The 18,404-nt window shown below is 40.4% G+C and overlaps 1 protein-coding gene across 2 annotated transcripts in view; it reads right to left on the reverse strand.

Moving 5' to 3' along the window:
• The window catches only part of LOC119147510 (contactin-3-like), a 109,362-nt gene that overhangs the window by 7,683 nt on the left and 83,275 nt on the right, over positions 1-18,404 (reverse strand). Inside the window, exons 10-18 of one of the 2 annotated variants that reach the window (XM_037386644.1) lie at positions 10,266-10,393; positions 8,673-8,848; positions 4,769-4,886; positions 3,541-3,699; positions 3,291-3,440; positions 2,470-2,540; positions 1,405-1,639; positions 1,130-1,245; positions 340-526 (exon numbers count right to left, since the gene is read on the reverse strand). In XM_037386644.1, coding sequence (XP_037242541.1) covers positions 340-526; positions 1,130-1,245; positions 1,405-1,639; positions 2,470-2,540; positions 3,291-3,440; positions 3,541-3,699; positions 4,769-4,886; positions 8,673-8,848; positions 10,266-10,393 — 1,340 coding nt within the window. The remainder of the gene's footprint in view (positions 1-339; positions 527-1,129; positions 1,246-1,404; positions 1,640-2,469; positions 2,541-3,290; positions 3,441-3,540; positions 3,700-4,768; positions 4,887-8,672; positions 8,849-10,265; positions 10,394-18,404) is intronic. The other variant, XM_037386646.1, reaches the window with a different exon arrangement.

The raw sequence follows: 18,404 nt of genomic DNA on the forward strand, positions 1-18,404 counted from the left end.
CCTGAAAATATTCAACAAGTCTCTGTTTTTTTCCTTCCAAATAACAGAAATTTTTCTTCTCAAGTTCTTCCTGTCACTAGAAGAATAATAAAGGTTTTGTGCAGAAATTAGATACCTATCTTCAGCTGCACTGGCATAGCTGTGTTTTACTGAGGCAGTAGAGGGTAGGAAGGGCAGACCTGCACTCAGTCTACCTGTGTAACTCACTCCTCCAGTCCTGTAGGAAAATCTGGGTCACTCGTGCATACTGCGATTCCCAGTAACGTGCCTAGTTTTCACTTCCCTGCAAATGCTAACAGACCATTATGTCCCTCCCCACTTTAAATTCAAGATACTTACGTGTCTTTTTTGTGGTAGCATTTACTGTGGCACTGAAGGGACCTGCTCCAGCACTGTTGTAAGCACGGACAGCTGTGTAGTATGCCAAGTTGCTCTTCAAACCTGTTATTCTTACTGATGTCTCATTCCCTGCAGCTTTTACTCTGTTTGAAGATTCTTCTTTTTCACCGTTGTTCCAGTACCTAACCTAGTAAATATAAACCACAACCATTTAAAATCTTGCATGAAAAGGACTGTTCACCCAAGACACTGCATCTGACTCCTTGAAGTGCAGTTTTTCCCTCAGCTGAAAAAGGTAGAAATACGTTAAAGTTTCAAAAATATGTTTACTGTGTTAAAAATAATAAATAATTCTTACCCATCTGCTTTTCAGGCTTGCTGCTCTTTTTAATGTGATTGTAGGAAAAAGGAAACTGAAATACTAGATCTTGCTTGAATTAAAAAATGACAAGAGGAAAACCATTACTTCACGTAAAAAGTAAAGAAGTTAAACTCAGACAAATGTACCTTATAAAATAGTTTCTTTGGAAGTAAATGTAATTCTGAGAAAATGTCAGTTTGAAAATACTGTCAGACAGACACATGACTACCAGCACAGGAAGCAAACCACAGTTTCATTCTGTGCTCTTTGTTTTCAGAGAAACTTGGAAGATAATATTCTTCTTCTGGGTGTAGGTGGGGCAGAAAAAAAGCAAGATACGTGGTAATTCCACGCTGCTGTCCTGCAGCCTGCATGACCCTTCTGGCTCATGGCCCTTTACAAATGGGAGCGTATTTTAAATGAGCTTACCTCGTAGCCCAGTAACCTTCCACTACTCATCTTCCATGGAATGGCCATCCAGGAGACCTCAATGACCGAGGATGACAGACTTGTCGCAGACACGCCGGAGGGTGCTATGCTAGGCTCTGTATTCGGAAAGCAATAAATGAGAGATGATCAGCAGCACTGCCGACTGTGGAAATAAGCACGTCCACATTCACAGCGATCTCCTTTCTAGTAGGTGTTGCAATATTCTCTGATGAAACATCTCATGTTTACTATCTGGAGGTAACTCAATCACATACCTTCTTCAGCTGAAAAAACTGTGGTTACTGAACTAAATGGCCCTTCTCCTTTATTGTTATAGACACCAACTTTGACTTCATATGGTGAAAAGGGCAAGATGCTTTCATTCCTGAAGACGTATCTTGGTGTGTCAGGAGAGGTGACCACAGTCTGTATCCATGTTGTGGTGCCAAAGGGGCGGAAAGCAACAACATAGCCGAATCCTTCTCCGTTTTGTAATTCTTCAGGGATGGGCTGTGAGAAAAGCAGCAGATGACAAAGTCCGTGATGCTACATGCAGCACTGGACACGTTTTGCAGGGAGGAGGTACTGACAGCCTAATGTACACGATTCTGGTACTGCACTTGGGATCTTTCCATCAGCAAATTAACTCTGGCACAGAAGAACAAAGTGTGTTCCTTTGAACCTACTTTAAGGTTTGTACTTCAAGAAAAGAACAACTTTCAGATATATTCCTTGTTTTCCGCTAAGTATACTGTTTTAAGATACTTCAGTAAATACTTTTTTTTTTGATTTCACAATCCACGGTTCATAAAATCTAATTACAAAATTATAGAGCACAATACTGCCTTTGTGCAGTGGCTTACACCCTCCTCTGATGTGATTATCATTAGATAACCACACAGAGTAGTCAATAGAATGTTAACATTTTTTTACCTCATTAAAAAGTGGATATATAATGCATTATCTGATCGTTTCTTTTGGCTAGCACATGCATCCAGAGTTAATGATAGGAAAGCAAGAACTGCAAATTTGCACTGAAAAGCATAATTCTTCAGCTCAACCTTTAAGTGATACCCCTTCCCCCGCCCTCCTGCCCCTTTTAGCGTTAACATTTGTTCGAATGCAGAAATAATCTCGGACCAACTAACTGCACTGCCCACTGATTGCCACCTAGCACAGCGACACATGAAAGGGAAGGCAAACATGCACAGCTCACGTGACAGCATGTGACCAAGCACACAGACATCCTAGATGAGAAGCTGCTGGAGCCAGGGAAATTCATCTTTTATGCGTTTGAATGAAAATGATCATTCTGTGAAGAAAACTGCCAGAAAACTTACATCCCATGTTATGACCAGTTCAGACCTGCTGCCTCCTCCCCCACTGACTTCAGATGGGGGAATTTCGGGAACTGTGAAAAGGAAATGTAGAGCTGTCTACACCATGAAGATACAAGAGATGACAATCACCTAACCTTAACCTCATGCTCCGAAGCTGACCTGGCTGCATTTATATTGCTTTTGCAAATCAAGGTACATGCTTTCGAGGCAGGGTGGGCAGTCCTGCAAAGCCCCAGCCCTGTCCTGCAGTCACCTTGCTGCTTTCCATCATTGGGGCAAGCTGAGGTTTTTCTGAGCACTTCAAGAACCTCACCAGCTCGCAGCCTACGACGTGTATGCTACTGCCTATGAACTTCTAAAAATGGGAAGCATGCTTCAGTTTTTTAATAGGGTTAACTTATGCAGATGTAGTGGGCAATGGCCTTACTCCAAGTAAACTCCTGGGGTTTTAACTGATGCGTTCTGAGCCACATGCTTGTTACACGGAAGGTGTACACGGATCAAACGCTAGGAATGAAATCACCCTGTCAAAATTAACTTCTTTCCATCCGTTAATACCTTCAGACTTTGCAGCACTGCCTGAACTGACAGGCTCTGGCATACTAAATACAGTTTAAACATATTTAGATGTTATGCATTGCTGAACAGCACAGAAGCAATACAAACTGTCCCACGGCTAAGCAGAAAAATCGTAAACAGACTAGTTATAAGTTTTACATTCAATGGCAATTCCAAGCTTGTTTGCAAAGAGCGAAGGATAAGAATGCTCCCTTTTCGGTTCAAGATTCTTGAATTAAAAACAAATAGAAGAACCCACTAACCTGCCTCTTCAGTTCTTACTTTTTCTGAGGGTAAACTAGGTTCTCCACCTCCTATTTTGTTACTGGCAACTACACGAAATTCATATTCAACCCAAGGATTTAAATCCACTACTGTGGTTGTGAATGTTTTTCCATCAATCACATCTGGAACTATTAGAAATAAAGGGGGAAAAAAAAAAAGGAAACTTAGAACATGGTGTCCCTGGCCAAAAACGTTTCAACAGAGGCTGTACCAAGAATTGTGGTTTACCTGTTGTAACTCGCTGCCAGCCAACTGAAAAAGGTGTTCTTGCTTGTATGGTGTAAGTGGTTACTGGGCTGTGATTATCCGTGCCTTCTTGCCAGGAGATCTGAGCTGTGGTATCAGTTATTTCATCCACTTTCACATGTTCAGGGGGCCCAGGTGAGCCTAGAATCAGATTGAAAAATACACTGTGTTTTGTAAAGCCAGTGCTCTGGAAACCACTAACGTAGCAGTATGGATTCCCATTTTATCAGCGCTGTGGGAGGAAGGAAACAATTCAGCCTGGAATAAGAACACTTGTAATTACTGTTTTATATTCACTAAACTTAACTCTGATAATCTGATTCTGAAATACTCTGAACTGCAGCACAGACGACAGGGTTTTGTTTTTTTTTCCAAGAACCTTTATTCAGCATGATCCTCTATCTTTCCAATGCCTTTTACTTTAGTCGTCAATGTCCTCTTTAATCTACTAACACATCTCACTAGCCTGCCAATTTGTTACCTACAGCTGTTTTACTGTACAATGCACTGTAGCAATTTTTCAGCACAACATCTGAACAGCAACTCAGTCAGGCGAGCTTGCTGCTGCCTGTTGGAAAATCCTGGTCCTGGGCACCTGGCAAAAATGCCGGGCTTTGTCTCATCTGCACCAGCAAAGGGGGGTGAAATTAGTAACATTACATTGACAATTATAAAGTATCTGGCGTATTTTAAAATACATTGAATGAGTGTTGCTCACATCATGTGCTTTCTTAAATGAAAGCTTTTCTCTCACAATAAATGTAGCTGTATCACCAGCAAAGAGAGCTGCAGTTCTGGCTTAACTGTGAGCATCCCTGCTTTGAATTAAAAGGAGTAAGCCTGCATTACATGCTTTAAACTTCCAGCATGTCCCTAGGACAAAGCCTCTCCTAGGCTCTGACTCGCTCACAGCTGCCAGTTCAGAGTTCCCTCTCATCAGTGACTTGAAGGACTGTCAGTGAGAAAAGATGTGCAGTCAATATTATATCCCCCAGCTCTTAATTCCTCTGGGAAAAATTAGGCTTCATCCAAAAACTGAGCTGTAATTCTCCCTAACTGCAAGGCAGAATGACATAATTCAAGTCACAGTCATTCACCACATACTGCAATAACAAATTGGTTTTGTAATCTACAACATCAGTTGTTTCTGTCATCTACAATATAAAAAAGTTAGAAAATATGATTCATGGTAACTGAAGCTGAAATTTACCTCGTACGATAAGGTCCGCTGCAGATGCTACGCTATCCACTTCTGTCTTCACCATACAAACATATTTTCCACTATGTTTCAGCTGGATGTTTCTGATCATTAAATCTCCTGATGCACTCTGTTGAAACATGAAGTTCTTATTAACATAAATGTACCACCTTGTAATTTACTATCAAGATTGTATTTTTAAATGGAAAAGAAATCACCCAAAACTGTTGGGAGATAAAAAGTGGCTCAAAAATTGCATTGGCAGACAGCCTGCAGGGTAGCAAGTTATTACCCATCAGCTGCTCCATAGTAATTGTCTGTAAGCATTTTCCTAATAAACATGAGGTAGTGTCCCTCTTCTACAGGAGAAGGAACTGCAACATGGTTAGCTCGTACTGGGAACGTACCTCCTGACTGCTATTAGGAACCATGGAGAAAGTCAGCGCCCTGTGACCAACCATTTGTCTCAAAGCCCTAAGGAAGAAAAAAACCCCAGCTTTCTATGGCCATTAACCAATTTGACTTCTAGACAAAATTTGTAAGTCTAGTTATCGCAGGGTTTTAAGGAGGACAAATGTCTAAATGACGAAGCTGGATTTGGTCTATTCTGCAGGTTATTGCAAGGTTGTACATTTCTGCTAAACTCCCCATTTTACAAGTCTATGTTCTATTCTTTGTTCTTCACTGAGTATCTAATCTTTGGTCATTTTATTTCCCCACTGGTCTTGCTAACATCATAGCAAGCAGTTGACCACGTGGATCAAGGGAAACATACCTAAAACTTGAGTGATTACTCTAACTTCATTATCACCTTAGGGCTCCTGTATACTATTTGTTTTCTACATTACTGAGTAGAGAACTTGATACTAAACCTTTGGTAGCCAGCAACACTTGAAAAATTCTCTTCGTGTCAGCTGAATTATGGCTTTAACCCTGTTCACATCATATTTTTGAGGTGAAAAATGTTTGTCAGATTTCCATTTTTAAAAGTTTTTATTTAAAAAAAAAACAACTGAAGCAGCAGCATTCCATTTGAGGACCGAACACTATTTTGTGGGTATTTTCAGCTACTCTGGCCACATGACTAATTCTTGGGTGTGCAGCAGTTTGGGAGAAAGGGGAAGAGATGATTCTGGAGTTTATTTTAGTCTTAGGAAAAAAAATTACCAATCTTTCCAACAGTTCCATTATTTTTCTTTGTTTCACAGTCACACCCATTATTTCAGCATTACAATGTCCCGCTTCTTTGTTCAACACAAGCTGAAAACAATTCTGCCTGATTCCCATCCCTGTGTGTAAAACACAATGCCTACTCTTCTGTGAGAGCACAGATGTAAGCATTTGCAGGACAATTCAGTGCTGATTGCCTACAGTACATTAAAAGTTGAGTTGAAGACAATCTAAAACTCAACCTACATGATTGGAAGTAGGATATTCAGGCAATGACCGACAACAGCAATGCATGCTCACAAGCAAATCATGTTCTAAACAAAACTTGTTTTAGCAAACTAAATTTAAAACATCTCGACAAAGGGGACTGTCAAACAGAATTTTACTTGAAATGAAATCCACCAAAATATTAACACTGGATTTAAATTATTTGTGGATATCTGGGGAAGAATCCCAAAGTACTAGGGAAAACACAGAAACCTGCAGCAGCAAAAAGCTCCAGTGCAGGAGGGCACCCTCACCTCCCATGGCTCCACAGACCATCAGTAGCATCCACATTCTCGCCTCGTCAGATTAAATCTTTGTCAGCATGGACAAGTCCAGGTGACAGTAAGATCACCGTCCTTTCTCCACACTACACAGAATAAAATAAAGGGCAGGCCACGCAGTACGAACAGCTGCTGAAATTGCTTTTCCTAACAACCTCAGCCATTGCTGGGCTCTACAAGGTGACACCCCGAACAGTTTAGAGACAGTCTGTTCAAAATTTTGGAATCTGCTTGGTTTGCCATACTCTTTGTATAAATCACAAAAAAATAAAAAAAAAAAAAAAAATGGAGCAGTAACACAGTGTTACATCCTGTATTTTTATAACCATCTGGAAGACCAGGTGGTGATCCCATAACATTCCCACTAACTACCACACGTTGGAGACCTCAGGCATGCATGACAGGAACTTCCAAGACATCACTACACAGAAATCTATCCAGTGAAACATTATTTTCCTTTTGCCATGTTTACGACCAAGAAAGCTGAAGTTATTTTTGCACAGATATTTTCGTTTGACAAATACACACTGCAACTACTGGAAGGCTTAGAGCGCATTTATGCTTATTTACGTGCCATGACCCGCACGTAACTCCAGATGAAATTACTCCACTGACCTTAATGCGATACAAGTGCATAAAATGTTTTCATGCATCTCTTGGCAACCTATGAAGTTTTCTACTAACAAGCTTCACAATCCCTCTTTACGCAATTAAGAGTTTAAAAAACCCCAAACCCTAAATGTCTATATTCCATAAAAACCCCTAATTCTGTCCCTTATGATAAATTTCACAGGAAAATGTTCTAGATTCAGAGTTCCAAGTTACGCAATATTCACCCTGGATTTTTCTTCAGCACCGACTGAGAATTTTTTGTGAACAACTGCTTGTTAATGTTTTTTCCTCAAAGAAAAAAAAAAAAAAAAAGACTCCTAGACAAGGCTTTGATTTGTAATCATGCCTGTGTTTGTTTTAGCAAAAAGCTGGAATTTTTAGTGAGAAAAAATGCTGCATTTTCCAATCAGTTTATGAAGCCTTAATTGAACCAGTAAAAATGTCAGTTTCAGGTTTTGGTATGTTTTTAACCTTTCCTTTCTAATATTATTTGTATATACAGCCAAAGTACAGCTGGGGGGAAATATGACTAAATAAATAAAGTCCATGTAGCAATACTGGAAGGTAACAGGCTATGAAATCGGAGCATTCCCATTACAGCATGACAGATGGGCAGTTTGTAATTCTCAAAACATTTCTGTGAAAATGTACATGATATATGAATATCTCATGGCTCCTACAAGGAAATCTCATAATCTCCACATGTACTTATATTTAATCAATTGCAAACTGCAGAATGCTCTGTGTGTTTGGTGCCTACTGATTAAATGCTAAATCTTTCGAGCTTTTACAGGCCAAAAGAAGAAAGTTAGGTGCTGAAATTTCAGTTTCACAGGTAGTAGTGTCTAACCCACAGCTACTGCTCTAGAGCAGGAGACCATGCAAGAATATGTGAAAGGAAACTTTATGAAGGCTTATAATGGCCAGCTCCATGCTGACGCTCAGCTGCTGCTTTTGTTATCACTTGGCCACGGCCTGCACTGTAATAAGACCTTTGGCTGTAATTGATTTAATTCTCTCGATACTTCCTTCATCTGTCTTAACGCTTTATTTTTCACATTTTGATTAGGTTATACTGTAAAAACCATTAATGTCACCATGCCTGCCCCCTCTTCCAACCTGGCAGTATTTCTGCATCCTGCATCGGAACTATTTAATGAGATAAAACAGCTTCTCACCCAAGGATGCTCAGGCAGAACGTTGAGGGATACACTAGAGATGCAAGTGCAGGAAAAATAAGGAAAGATGTGGTGGTTTTGTTCAGCTTTAGGCTGAAGCTCACAAGGTCTGCGTCAAGTTCGTTAATCTGTCATTGCTGTGTTTCATGTGATCTTGGGGAAAATCACGTGGGGCCAGATGCAGAAACAGAACTTAAAATACTTCAGGTCTAAAATACAAGGTGTCTGAACAAGGAGCTATGGGCAGGTAGCTAACTCAATGAATGATTTCCCTCCAACGTAAAGAAAATTCTACAGGCCCAAAAGAGAAGCAGCATCCTATGTTTTACCACGTTGAAGAAAGAAACAAAGTAAGCCTGGCTGTGCTGTGTATATCTATAAGGCAAAGAGAAGGTGTTTGCAACTTACCCCTCCAACCTTCTCAAAATGAGAAGCATCCTTCTTGAAATCTGTGAGTGTTCCATTGAAATACCAGGTGAAGCTGATGTCCAGGATAGGATCATGCTGAACCTGGCACGGCAAGACGACACTTTCTCCCACCGTGACATCCATGTTGGAAGGTGCCAAAGTAATCCTTGTTGGCTCTGTTGAGGGCAGAAATATCAGTTATTGGATTCCTGTATTGCTGAGCTTTGCTTGCTACTAATATTCTACCACGTTCTTCAAATCTGATTAATGACAGTCACTTCAAATTATGCATCTGGACTGTAAATGCTGCTGCTCGACCCCTCTCGGAGCATCGTGTCCTCTTGCACATTTACCAGCAGGAGCTACTCAACACTGGAAAGAGAAATTTTAACCTGCTGTGTACAGGCCAATATACTTTACAAAGCTAAATGCACTGCAACCCACAGCAATGAAATTACCATTAAAAAGCGTGTGTGGGTCTCAGCAATAACACTCGTGTTCTGAGGCAGGCAGCTGTAGCAGCAGCCACTGGAAGATTAGGAGTCAGAGAAGGAGCTAATAAAATCTGGAAACTAGAGGAAATCCACGTTGGATATTTGGGTCCATATATCATATGGAACATAAATAACGTCATTAAGAACAGCTGCTTGTTATTCCAGAATCACATTAAAGGAGAAAAATTTCAAGTACTCCAGATACTGTAAATTTAAAACAATTCTAGAAATCCTTTGTATATAATTCTGTTATTTGGAAATAAAGGGACATGAATCATTTAGAAGCACAGATGGAAAATGTGAAGCTGTTAATTCACTGAAAAAAATAATTCTGTTTGGATCTCTGAGATATACAGGATATGTAATGCAGTAGGATATTAGATAACTCTGAGTTTGGAAAATCTTTCATATAGTCCAATCTTTAAAAAAAAGTATCATGAAAGAAGATATTCTTCAGATAAAACTTCACAGTCTACTGGTCCTTTTAATCCAGCGTCTTGGATAGCAAGTAGTAATAGATGACTTCTAGGAGGGGGCACAAGCCCCTCTTAACAACCATTATGCATGCAGCTCGCTTCTGAAAGACTGTATTTTACTGACCACGGAGTCCCTGCACACTCCTGCAGCTGAAGTTTCTACCACATCTTTTTCCATAAGCAAACAGCACACAGTTCCTTAGGGCTAACAGATTTTGGACTGGAATATACAACTACTTGAAATATTTTGATTGCCATGGGTTATTTTCCTCAAGAAATTAAAAAAAAAACCAACCCTGAACTCAAATGCATAATTGCACTATTTAGTATTTAGGTAAGCGAGAGAAGGGAGGAAAGTAGTCAGAACTCCCTCACATCTAAGAAATTTCTTTGTCAAAGACAAAATCCCTCAGTCTCTTTAGTCTCAATAGATTTATAACAAATACACTTTTATCTTTATATGTTGTGAACTATGTAACTTCTCTCACTCTTTACTGTCCACCACGTTAAATATTTTTTCAATAAGCAAACTCGGACTCCCACATCATGCCAGACCTCTGTTGCGGAGTTTGCAATTCAGTTTACACCACCCCACAGCTGATCCGCTGTTCCAGCGCACCTACCTGTAACTATTAAGTTTGTTGAGCCGCTGGCTGTTCCAAACTGGTTTGTTGCCAGGCACGTGTAGCTTCCAGCATCAGCTTTAGTCACATTGGCTATTCTTAGTCCTCCATCCTTTAATAACGTGACTCTAACAAAACATAAAGAGATTTTACAAGTTGCAGCATTGTAGACAAAATGCTTTAATACTCATACTGTTACCGTAATATATCAAACAGCACCAACGCACTGTCTGAAAATTTTGTGGCCATACACTGAAAATATGCAACAAATTTGAACCCATCTGTGTATCACTCACCATTTTGGATACCGGTAGAACCAATGTTTAAGATACGTATTTTGTGTGTGTGACAGAGAAATCCCATGTTAACTCCATCTTTTTCAGCTGCACCAATTGAAATTAGAATAGTTTTCAACTGTATTATGTTGCTTACCTCATGCAGTCTTGCATGGTAACTCTGAAATAGCTCTATGTCATTATTAGGATGATGCAATATGATTTTTCATCAACAATCTGCATTTGGCACTTTTCAGGATTCGCAGACACAAGCCTACCACCGCCTGCGGTGAAGTCGAGAGCTCAATTGCACAACTGACTCTCTGGAGCAGGATTCAGCCCACACAAGTATAACCCCAGTACTTGTTTAGAAAGCAAACTGTGACTTCCCACTGTTGCAGACTTCTGTCTCAGTTTATCACCTATGCTGAGCAGGTGGCCTGCAGACGTGGCAGAGGCATGCTTTATAGAAGGACCTGAAGGAAAGAAAATTCCCTCCACCTCACACAAACTCCACTAGTGAGAGTCACGCCTAACGGACAGGCAGCATGGAACAAACCAGGAAGATGCTTGTGAAAGCCGTGGACAGAAGACCTGCAGTACTGATACAGACAGAAGAGCACCAGCATCCCAACAGCAGAGATGACATCCTAGACAAAAGCACTGGAGGGATGTAAAGGTAAGGCTAATTTGACTCCCTCCTTCCCTGTTTCTAGTCCTCCCACCCGTCACACCCTTACATGCAGGGTCTTCTGCCAAGTCTTCCTCAGATAACCTCAAGCAGCTATATAACTAACATATATAAGAAAGTCCAGAATAATTAACAAAATAGTAAACATTTCCTGATACACCTATGTCAAAAGAACTGCAGAGCTTCTCTCTCAGATCCCATCGATCTATTTCAAAGGCACCAAAGGAATCGCAGCAAGGCTGTTCTGTCGGTTCCCTAGGCACCTTACCGAGAAGGTATTTTAGAAATGCCTCAAACACCCACATCTAACTACACAGAATCAACAGAACAGCAAACAACATTAACACTCCAGGCAAACCTCTAACCATATTAGTTGGAGTCTTACACAGTTCTGACAGCAAGTATCAGCTGAGAAGGCAGCAAATGTCATGAAACTTAACATTGCTATCTTCCCTTTCTCAGAAGAGTCATGAGGATTTGGTCTTCTCACTTGCATGTACTTAATTATTAACCTGCTTCATTATTCAGCACAAATTTAATTAAATACGCACCCCTGCTGCTCTCTTCAACATCCTTGAGGCAAATTAGCATCAACGGATCTCCATCATTTGTCCCAACTGAGATTCAGTTCTGTACCGCTGAATACACATTACAAAAAGGAGATGGGGAAGCCTGCTGTGGTCAGGTGGGACTGGGATCACTGCCTCTCTTCCCAGAACTTCTCCCAGGCACGAAGCAAGCAGGATGCTCACTTAAAAAAACAAACAGGTTCCTTCTTCTTCTGGCATTCACACACTGTAACAACAGCTCAGCGTGACCACTTCTCCATGTGACGTTCCCCACACACTACCATAGCTGATGGAAGGACAATGCGAGCTCGAGTGCAGCGCTGGCTGCAGGACAAGCCTGTGGAGACCTCTAGGATTGAAGGCAGGCAGGGCGAAAGCACCTGGGGAACACACCGCCTTCGATTCAATCACAATGCCAAAAAAAAAAAGTTGGCTCCTAAAAGGTATATGCGTCAGTCAACTGCACTGTCATTAATTACTTATGGTGATTTATATTATAAATAATACAGTGTTACAATGGTATTTAAAAAAAAAACAAACAGCTGAATCTGTGAATAATTAAGCTGGTAAATCAGGGCAGCAGAACGCGACTCTGGAGTTTGATGTGTTCGCTGATCTTGTCCTTTACCCTTAACTCCTCTGATGCTCCAAAACCATGTGCACGAACCGCAGACTGTGGCGGTGGGACTCTGCAATGGCTCTGAGGTTAGGCTTCTCCTTCCCCTTAAAAGCAAGTTCACCTAATCCTCGAGGCCACACGGAGACTGCATTTTAAATGTCTGGAGGCACTAGATTCCTTCCACAACTGCACTGCTCTTTACAATGAAGCGTACTCAAGAAACAAGCACAACTTCTAGTTTCTTAATTATTTTGAATTGCATTTTCTTTTTCCTTAAAAAAAGGTGTTGCAACACTCAGTGCTGTAGCTGAGATACTTTTTCTTTGGAAAGGGGACACCATAATGAAATGAACAGATGCAAATTACAACAGATAACGAGTCACCCTGTTAGAACGACAGACAAAAGCACCTTATTTGGGGAGAAAAAGTTATAAACAGATTGACAGTTTAATCAGTTTACATTTGGAAGTAACCATCTCTGGAATCTTCCAAAGAATACTGAGGTACCTAAGCCAACATGGTGATGTTTGAAGCATATTCATAAGGAGGATGTGCTTCATCAATGTCAGTAGAGCTGACCTCCCTGAGGCTTATTAACTTGTTTTGAAAAATTCCAAATACTTGGCTGCACTTTTATATTAGGTGGAGCAAGTATAAGCAATTAAATCTTACCATATGATTTAAAGATATTTTAAATGTGTTACAGACATGATTAATACATTTTATAAGTAATTATAATGACATCAATAAAAGGTGTTAAAACATATCAATTATGGTTGCAAGCAAGCTATTGATTTGTTGGATTTTCTAGCTATCTGTGTATTTTGCAAAGGTTTGTATTGTATCATCTGCTTTAAAGCACTTTCTGGTAGAAAAAATGCAAAACCAACTAAAAACAGTGTTGACAAAGCCTGAGATCAAACAAAGGAAAAAGTAGGATCAGGGTATAAACCAGAAAATGTCTATTGTTTAATTAAAACAAATCACATTTACAGTGCTCTGAGCTATCTCGAAGTCTAGCTTGCCTAAAATAATCAAGCAATAGGCTTATTAAAACCAAGATATAATTAAGAATGAAGTTTTTTTCCCAGAATTAAAAAAAACCAAAACCAACAAACTGAGTCTAGAAAAAAATTATTGTCAAAATAAAATCTTTACTGGTAAATTAAAAAGAGAAACACTTTACTTTTTCAATTACAAAACAGTAAATGCAGCGCAGAGCCTATGAAAACACTAAACCCATAAATAGCTCTACCCTGAAATGGTGAAACATTAGACAAACTGAAGCTTTTAGTATACTTAAAATTATTAGATATTCTCACACTGTGATAAATGTACTACAGCTGGCCCGCTGCCAGTAAGCAATCTAAATCTCTAACAAAAAAAACCCCAACACATCCTTTGGCGTACCCTTTATCTACCAGTGTTTTTCCAATACATTTTGCTGAAGGCCAGCAATTTTCAAAGTGATTTCCATTTTCAACAGTCTGCACCCTTTTGACGCACTGGCAAATGGCACAAACTTTTAGCCCTGTAAAGCAGGGATAACTGGTGGAGCAATGCTTTGGCACGTATTCATTTGCAAAACTAGAGATTGATATAGGATGCGTCGAAACCTCATTGACAAAATCATAATTTCTCGCTAACTCCTGAGAAAAAAAACAACCCCCCTTTTATTTCCAGCAGTCAAATGGATGACTAAACCAACCTACAACAGCTGAACGTCTTAACTCATGCCCATGGCTCTTTGGCTGAGGTCAACAGAATGGGGTAGAGGATTAACCAACTACAGGACTTCAGGGGTCCTGACTTAAGAGACTTTACGATGCTGGTAAATCTATGGAGAGTCTTCCTCTCCCACCCAAACTGGCAGCATGTATTTGCCATTACAGATCTTGCAGATATATTTGCCACTATAGTCTCCATTAATTCTGCCCAGTATGCCAGGTTTTATTCATGACATTATAATTTGGTATTAGTTACCTTAGTCATAAGTGACCATGGAGAAATCCAACTGTGAAATGAGTGCATGTACTTCTCATACTGATAAATTATAATTACTACTGTTACAAACTGCAACAAATTTTCACATTTACAGATATTGAGACAAACATTATTTGGGACTAGAGGGCAAGTGCTGCTCCAGGATGCCAGTCCAAGATCTGCCAAGTTCAGTATCTGTAATGTAAGACTATTCAAGCTATTCTGCATTTACTGTCCCCATACCTACTTCCTTACAGAACTGGGACAGTATTATCTGTAGATTTATATACTATTACCTTACTCACTAAATGCCTGTTAAACTGGATTGTTGGTGCAGTGCAACCACATACACAATGAATGGACAAATAAGCCTCAGGATCCAAGACCACAAGGCTGCCACTTGAAACTTGGTGTCATTAATGAAACTGTTAATGAATGCAAATTTGTTCATCTTTCTGTGACAATGCTTTATTACTAAAATAACAGACATAATCAAACTAAATAATCACTGCCTTTTTTATTTGTCAGATTATTCAGCACAAAAGCCAACTCTTTTAGATCCTCATTGGTATGATAATAAACACAAACACGCTGCTTTCCAGTTCATAACACTTCTGTGCAAAGCAACAGTGGAAAAGTAGGTCAAAACTGCCTTTTTATATATCAATCAAATTCCAACTAAATTAAACTAGATTAATTAACAAGAAAGCCAGAAGAAAAAAAAAAAAACACCCAAACCAACTTCTACTGAAGTACTGGTAAGTAAATGCATTCCTTTCCACATCACAGCATTTCAAACCGTAATGCAAAATGAAATAAAAATACTTAATTCAAACTGGAGCAAAGATAAAACTAGTTACTGATACTTCTAAGAATCATGGAACATTTTATCAGGAAATATTTCTCCTCTTTTCTTTCCCCCTTGATTTGACATCACTTTGCCCCAATTAAAGATGCTAAACTGGAGGGTTTTTAAGAGAATTGCACTGAAATTACGTTTAGGGAAGGTAAAGTTTGCAGCATCTTTTCATCTTTTTCTAGTCTTGGTAAATAAAAGCAGATTTGTTTACAGGTGAAATGCTGCTCCGCATGAGCTCAAAATCCTTTGTATTAAACTGTTTCCAGGCAGGCATTTGAGCCAGAAGCACAGGACCCACTACAGCCAACAAGCAGCAACTGTCTAGTGCTATATATCAATTAAAAATCATATACATACATAAAACGTTCAATGAAATCTTTAAAGGGGTTATCTAGGTTGCAGCATATTTTAGTATGTCTTCTGTTTTTGATGAGTTAAACTAGCATTAAGTGCATGTAACCTTGGTTGAACATCTAATCTTCCTTTTCTGGAAGATAAAACCAAAAGTTCATCCACGTGGAGACAGAGGTGGCCTAGGCCAGCTCCTCAACACAGAAGAACGTACAGGAAGGCAACTATGGTTCGCACCCTCTGCGCTCTCTACCTGGAGACCCTGGGGGCTATGGTCTGCTATCAGCAAAAGCTGCTGCAGATTAATTTTGAATAAACAAAACCTAGTTGTGGCTTAATGACTGCAGACAAAATATACTTTAGTGAAATTTTTTAAAGGCCTTATAATATGAGATGGTTGGCAAAGAACAGCCTGAGTAAGCACAAGCTGCTTGCTCCCGGTGTGGTGGTGTGCACTGTAAACATCATATGGGGTCAAAACTGACCCATGCCACAATCAGATACCCTCAGTACCTGATCTGGCAGTCATTAAAGACCCAAGAATTCTTGCTAATTCTTGATTATTATTCTCGCTACGTCACCCAAAATTATTTATTTCAAAGGTCCAAAACTGCATTCTGGTGGGAAGAATTTCTTCCTTCAGCACCCAATTAATTTAATTCCCATTTTCTGTCTTTACTTCCGCATGTTCTGCAGTGAATCCTACGCTTTCACTTCTCTCTGCATTCCAGTGCTGTCTACTGTCTAGCTCTCTTTATTCAAGATATTCTTAAAATAAAAAAATTAAAACCCCACATATTTTGCAAAACTAACAAGAAGCAAAACTATACAATGTTGAGCAATTTCTCAGCCCAGAGCTCATGAATCCATTTTGAATTATATTTTCTTCCCTCCACAAGACATATCATATTCAGCTCATTTAATTAAAATTTACTGAGTCATTATCCAAATCTTCCACATACTGAAAATGCAGCACCATTTAAAAATAAATTAAGAGTACAAGCAACAGTGCCATCAAAATAAACTCTTTCAGGCTTTACTAAAGTAACGTGGTCAGTACCTCCAGAAAAACTGAAGTCTTCTTATGACAGAAAGCCTTCCCAGCTCAGGTACAGCCCAAACTACCATGGTCTAACCATGGTGCCTCCACCAGAGTGCTGGAGGAACGGGCTGGCACATCCTCAGAAGAGAACATGCTATCACAGCTGTGTATGTTTACATGACAAACAAAACACTGCAGTGCTGCCGTTATCGAACAACGCTGTCTGACTCCATTACGCCACAAGCACACCTACCAAACCCAACAATAATATGGTTAATTTAATTTAAGGACAAATGAACTTGGGAAACTATACACAAAGTCCTAGAATGGTGTGGGTTGGAAGGGACCTGCAAGATCCTCCAGTACCACCCCCCTGCCCTGGGCAGGGACACCTTCCACCAGCCCAGGCTGCTCCAAGCCCCATCCAACCTGGCCTTGAACACCTCTAGGGATGGGGCACCCACAGCTTCTCGGGGCTACCTGTGCCACCCCCATGATAAAGAATTTCTTCCTAGTCCCTAATCTAAGTCCACCCTCTTTCAGTTTAAAGCCATTCCCCCTTGTCCTGTCACTATCTGCCTTTTTACAAAGTCCCTCTCCAGCCTTCTTGTGCCCCCTTTAGGTACTGGGAGGTGCTATCAAGTCTCCCTGGAGACCTCTTCTCCAGGCTGAGCAACCCCAACTCTCTCACAGCCAGAGGTGCTCCAGTGGGATGCAGTGCAAGAGCTGCTCCCTTGCAGGAGCTGACATGCTGCACTGTGCGAAGACCCTGCTTGCTCTTTACAAGCACATGGAAATTGAGAGAGGGGAGTCTCCGTCTCTGTCCCCGTTCTCACACCCTTGTCTCTCCTGAGGAGTGCTCTGCGAGCCTGAACCCTGCTGTACGTCTGAGCCTCAAATGTAATTAAGCTCATTCTGCCTCCCCTACCTCTCCTAGGTAAACTGCATGCTGGACCCCTGTGGCCAGCATTACCCCTTTTAGGAACCAATTCCTCCCTTTTCCTGCAATTAAAAAATACACCCTCCCCAACAGACTTCACCATTAGAAAGGTCGTTAATGGTTGAAAAATGCACTGCTAATTGGAAACCCTTTCCTGAATTGCAAGAATTGTAGAACTGCAAGAAATTCATGAATTGCAATTATTCATAGAAGGCAGTAATGAAGTCCACTGCCTTCTGCAAAGAGTTGCGTTTCTGCTTTTCTCTGAAGGTGACTGTACTTCATTTAGATTAATTCAGGATTATTGGGTTGTTACTACTTTTCTCCTGTAAGCCATGTTCAGTGTGCTGTCAAAAATACACTAGGAGAGACTTGGGCCGTATTTTGGAAATACCTGCACTTTGCTGAACTAAAAGCCGTAATTTATGTTCGTAAATCTAAACAGGCAGCATCGTGTATGCTCAATACATTTTCAGAAACTGAAATTACTTTCTTTAGCCTGGCACTATCACCACAAACACAATCGGTAGGTACTGCTTTGCAGGGCGATCCAAAGCAACCACTAAAACCAGATCCGATGCCCGTCCAGACAGAAAGCTCACAAAGCAAGGGACAAGCTGTGGCTGAAAAGCTCTTCCCCTGGACATGTGTGGAGCCTTGCAAGGTCCAGGCATGCCTGGCAGCTTTGGCTACCACAGTCTGAACCTATACGTTAGCTGAAGGCCGAGGATAGGCAGCTCCAATAAGAGAAGAGACAGGCAGGAATGGGAAGGATACCATTCTTCCTGCCCACCTTCTTATGGAAAAGGT

This window comes from Falco rusticolus, chromosome 4 (assembly GCF_015220075.1).
Source record: "Falco rusticolus isolate bFalRus1 chromosome 4, bFalRus1.pri, whole genome shotgun sequence".
NCBI classification, from domain to species: domain Eukaryota; kingdom Metazoa; phylum Chordata; class Aves; order Falconiformes; family Falconidae; genus Falco; species Falco rusticolus.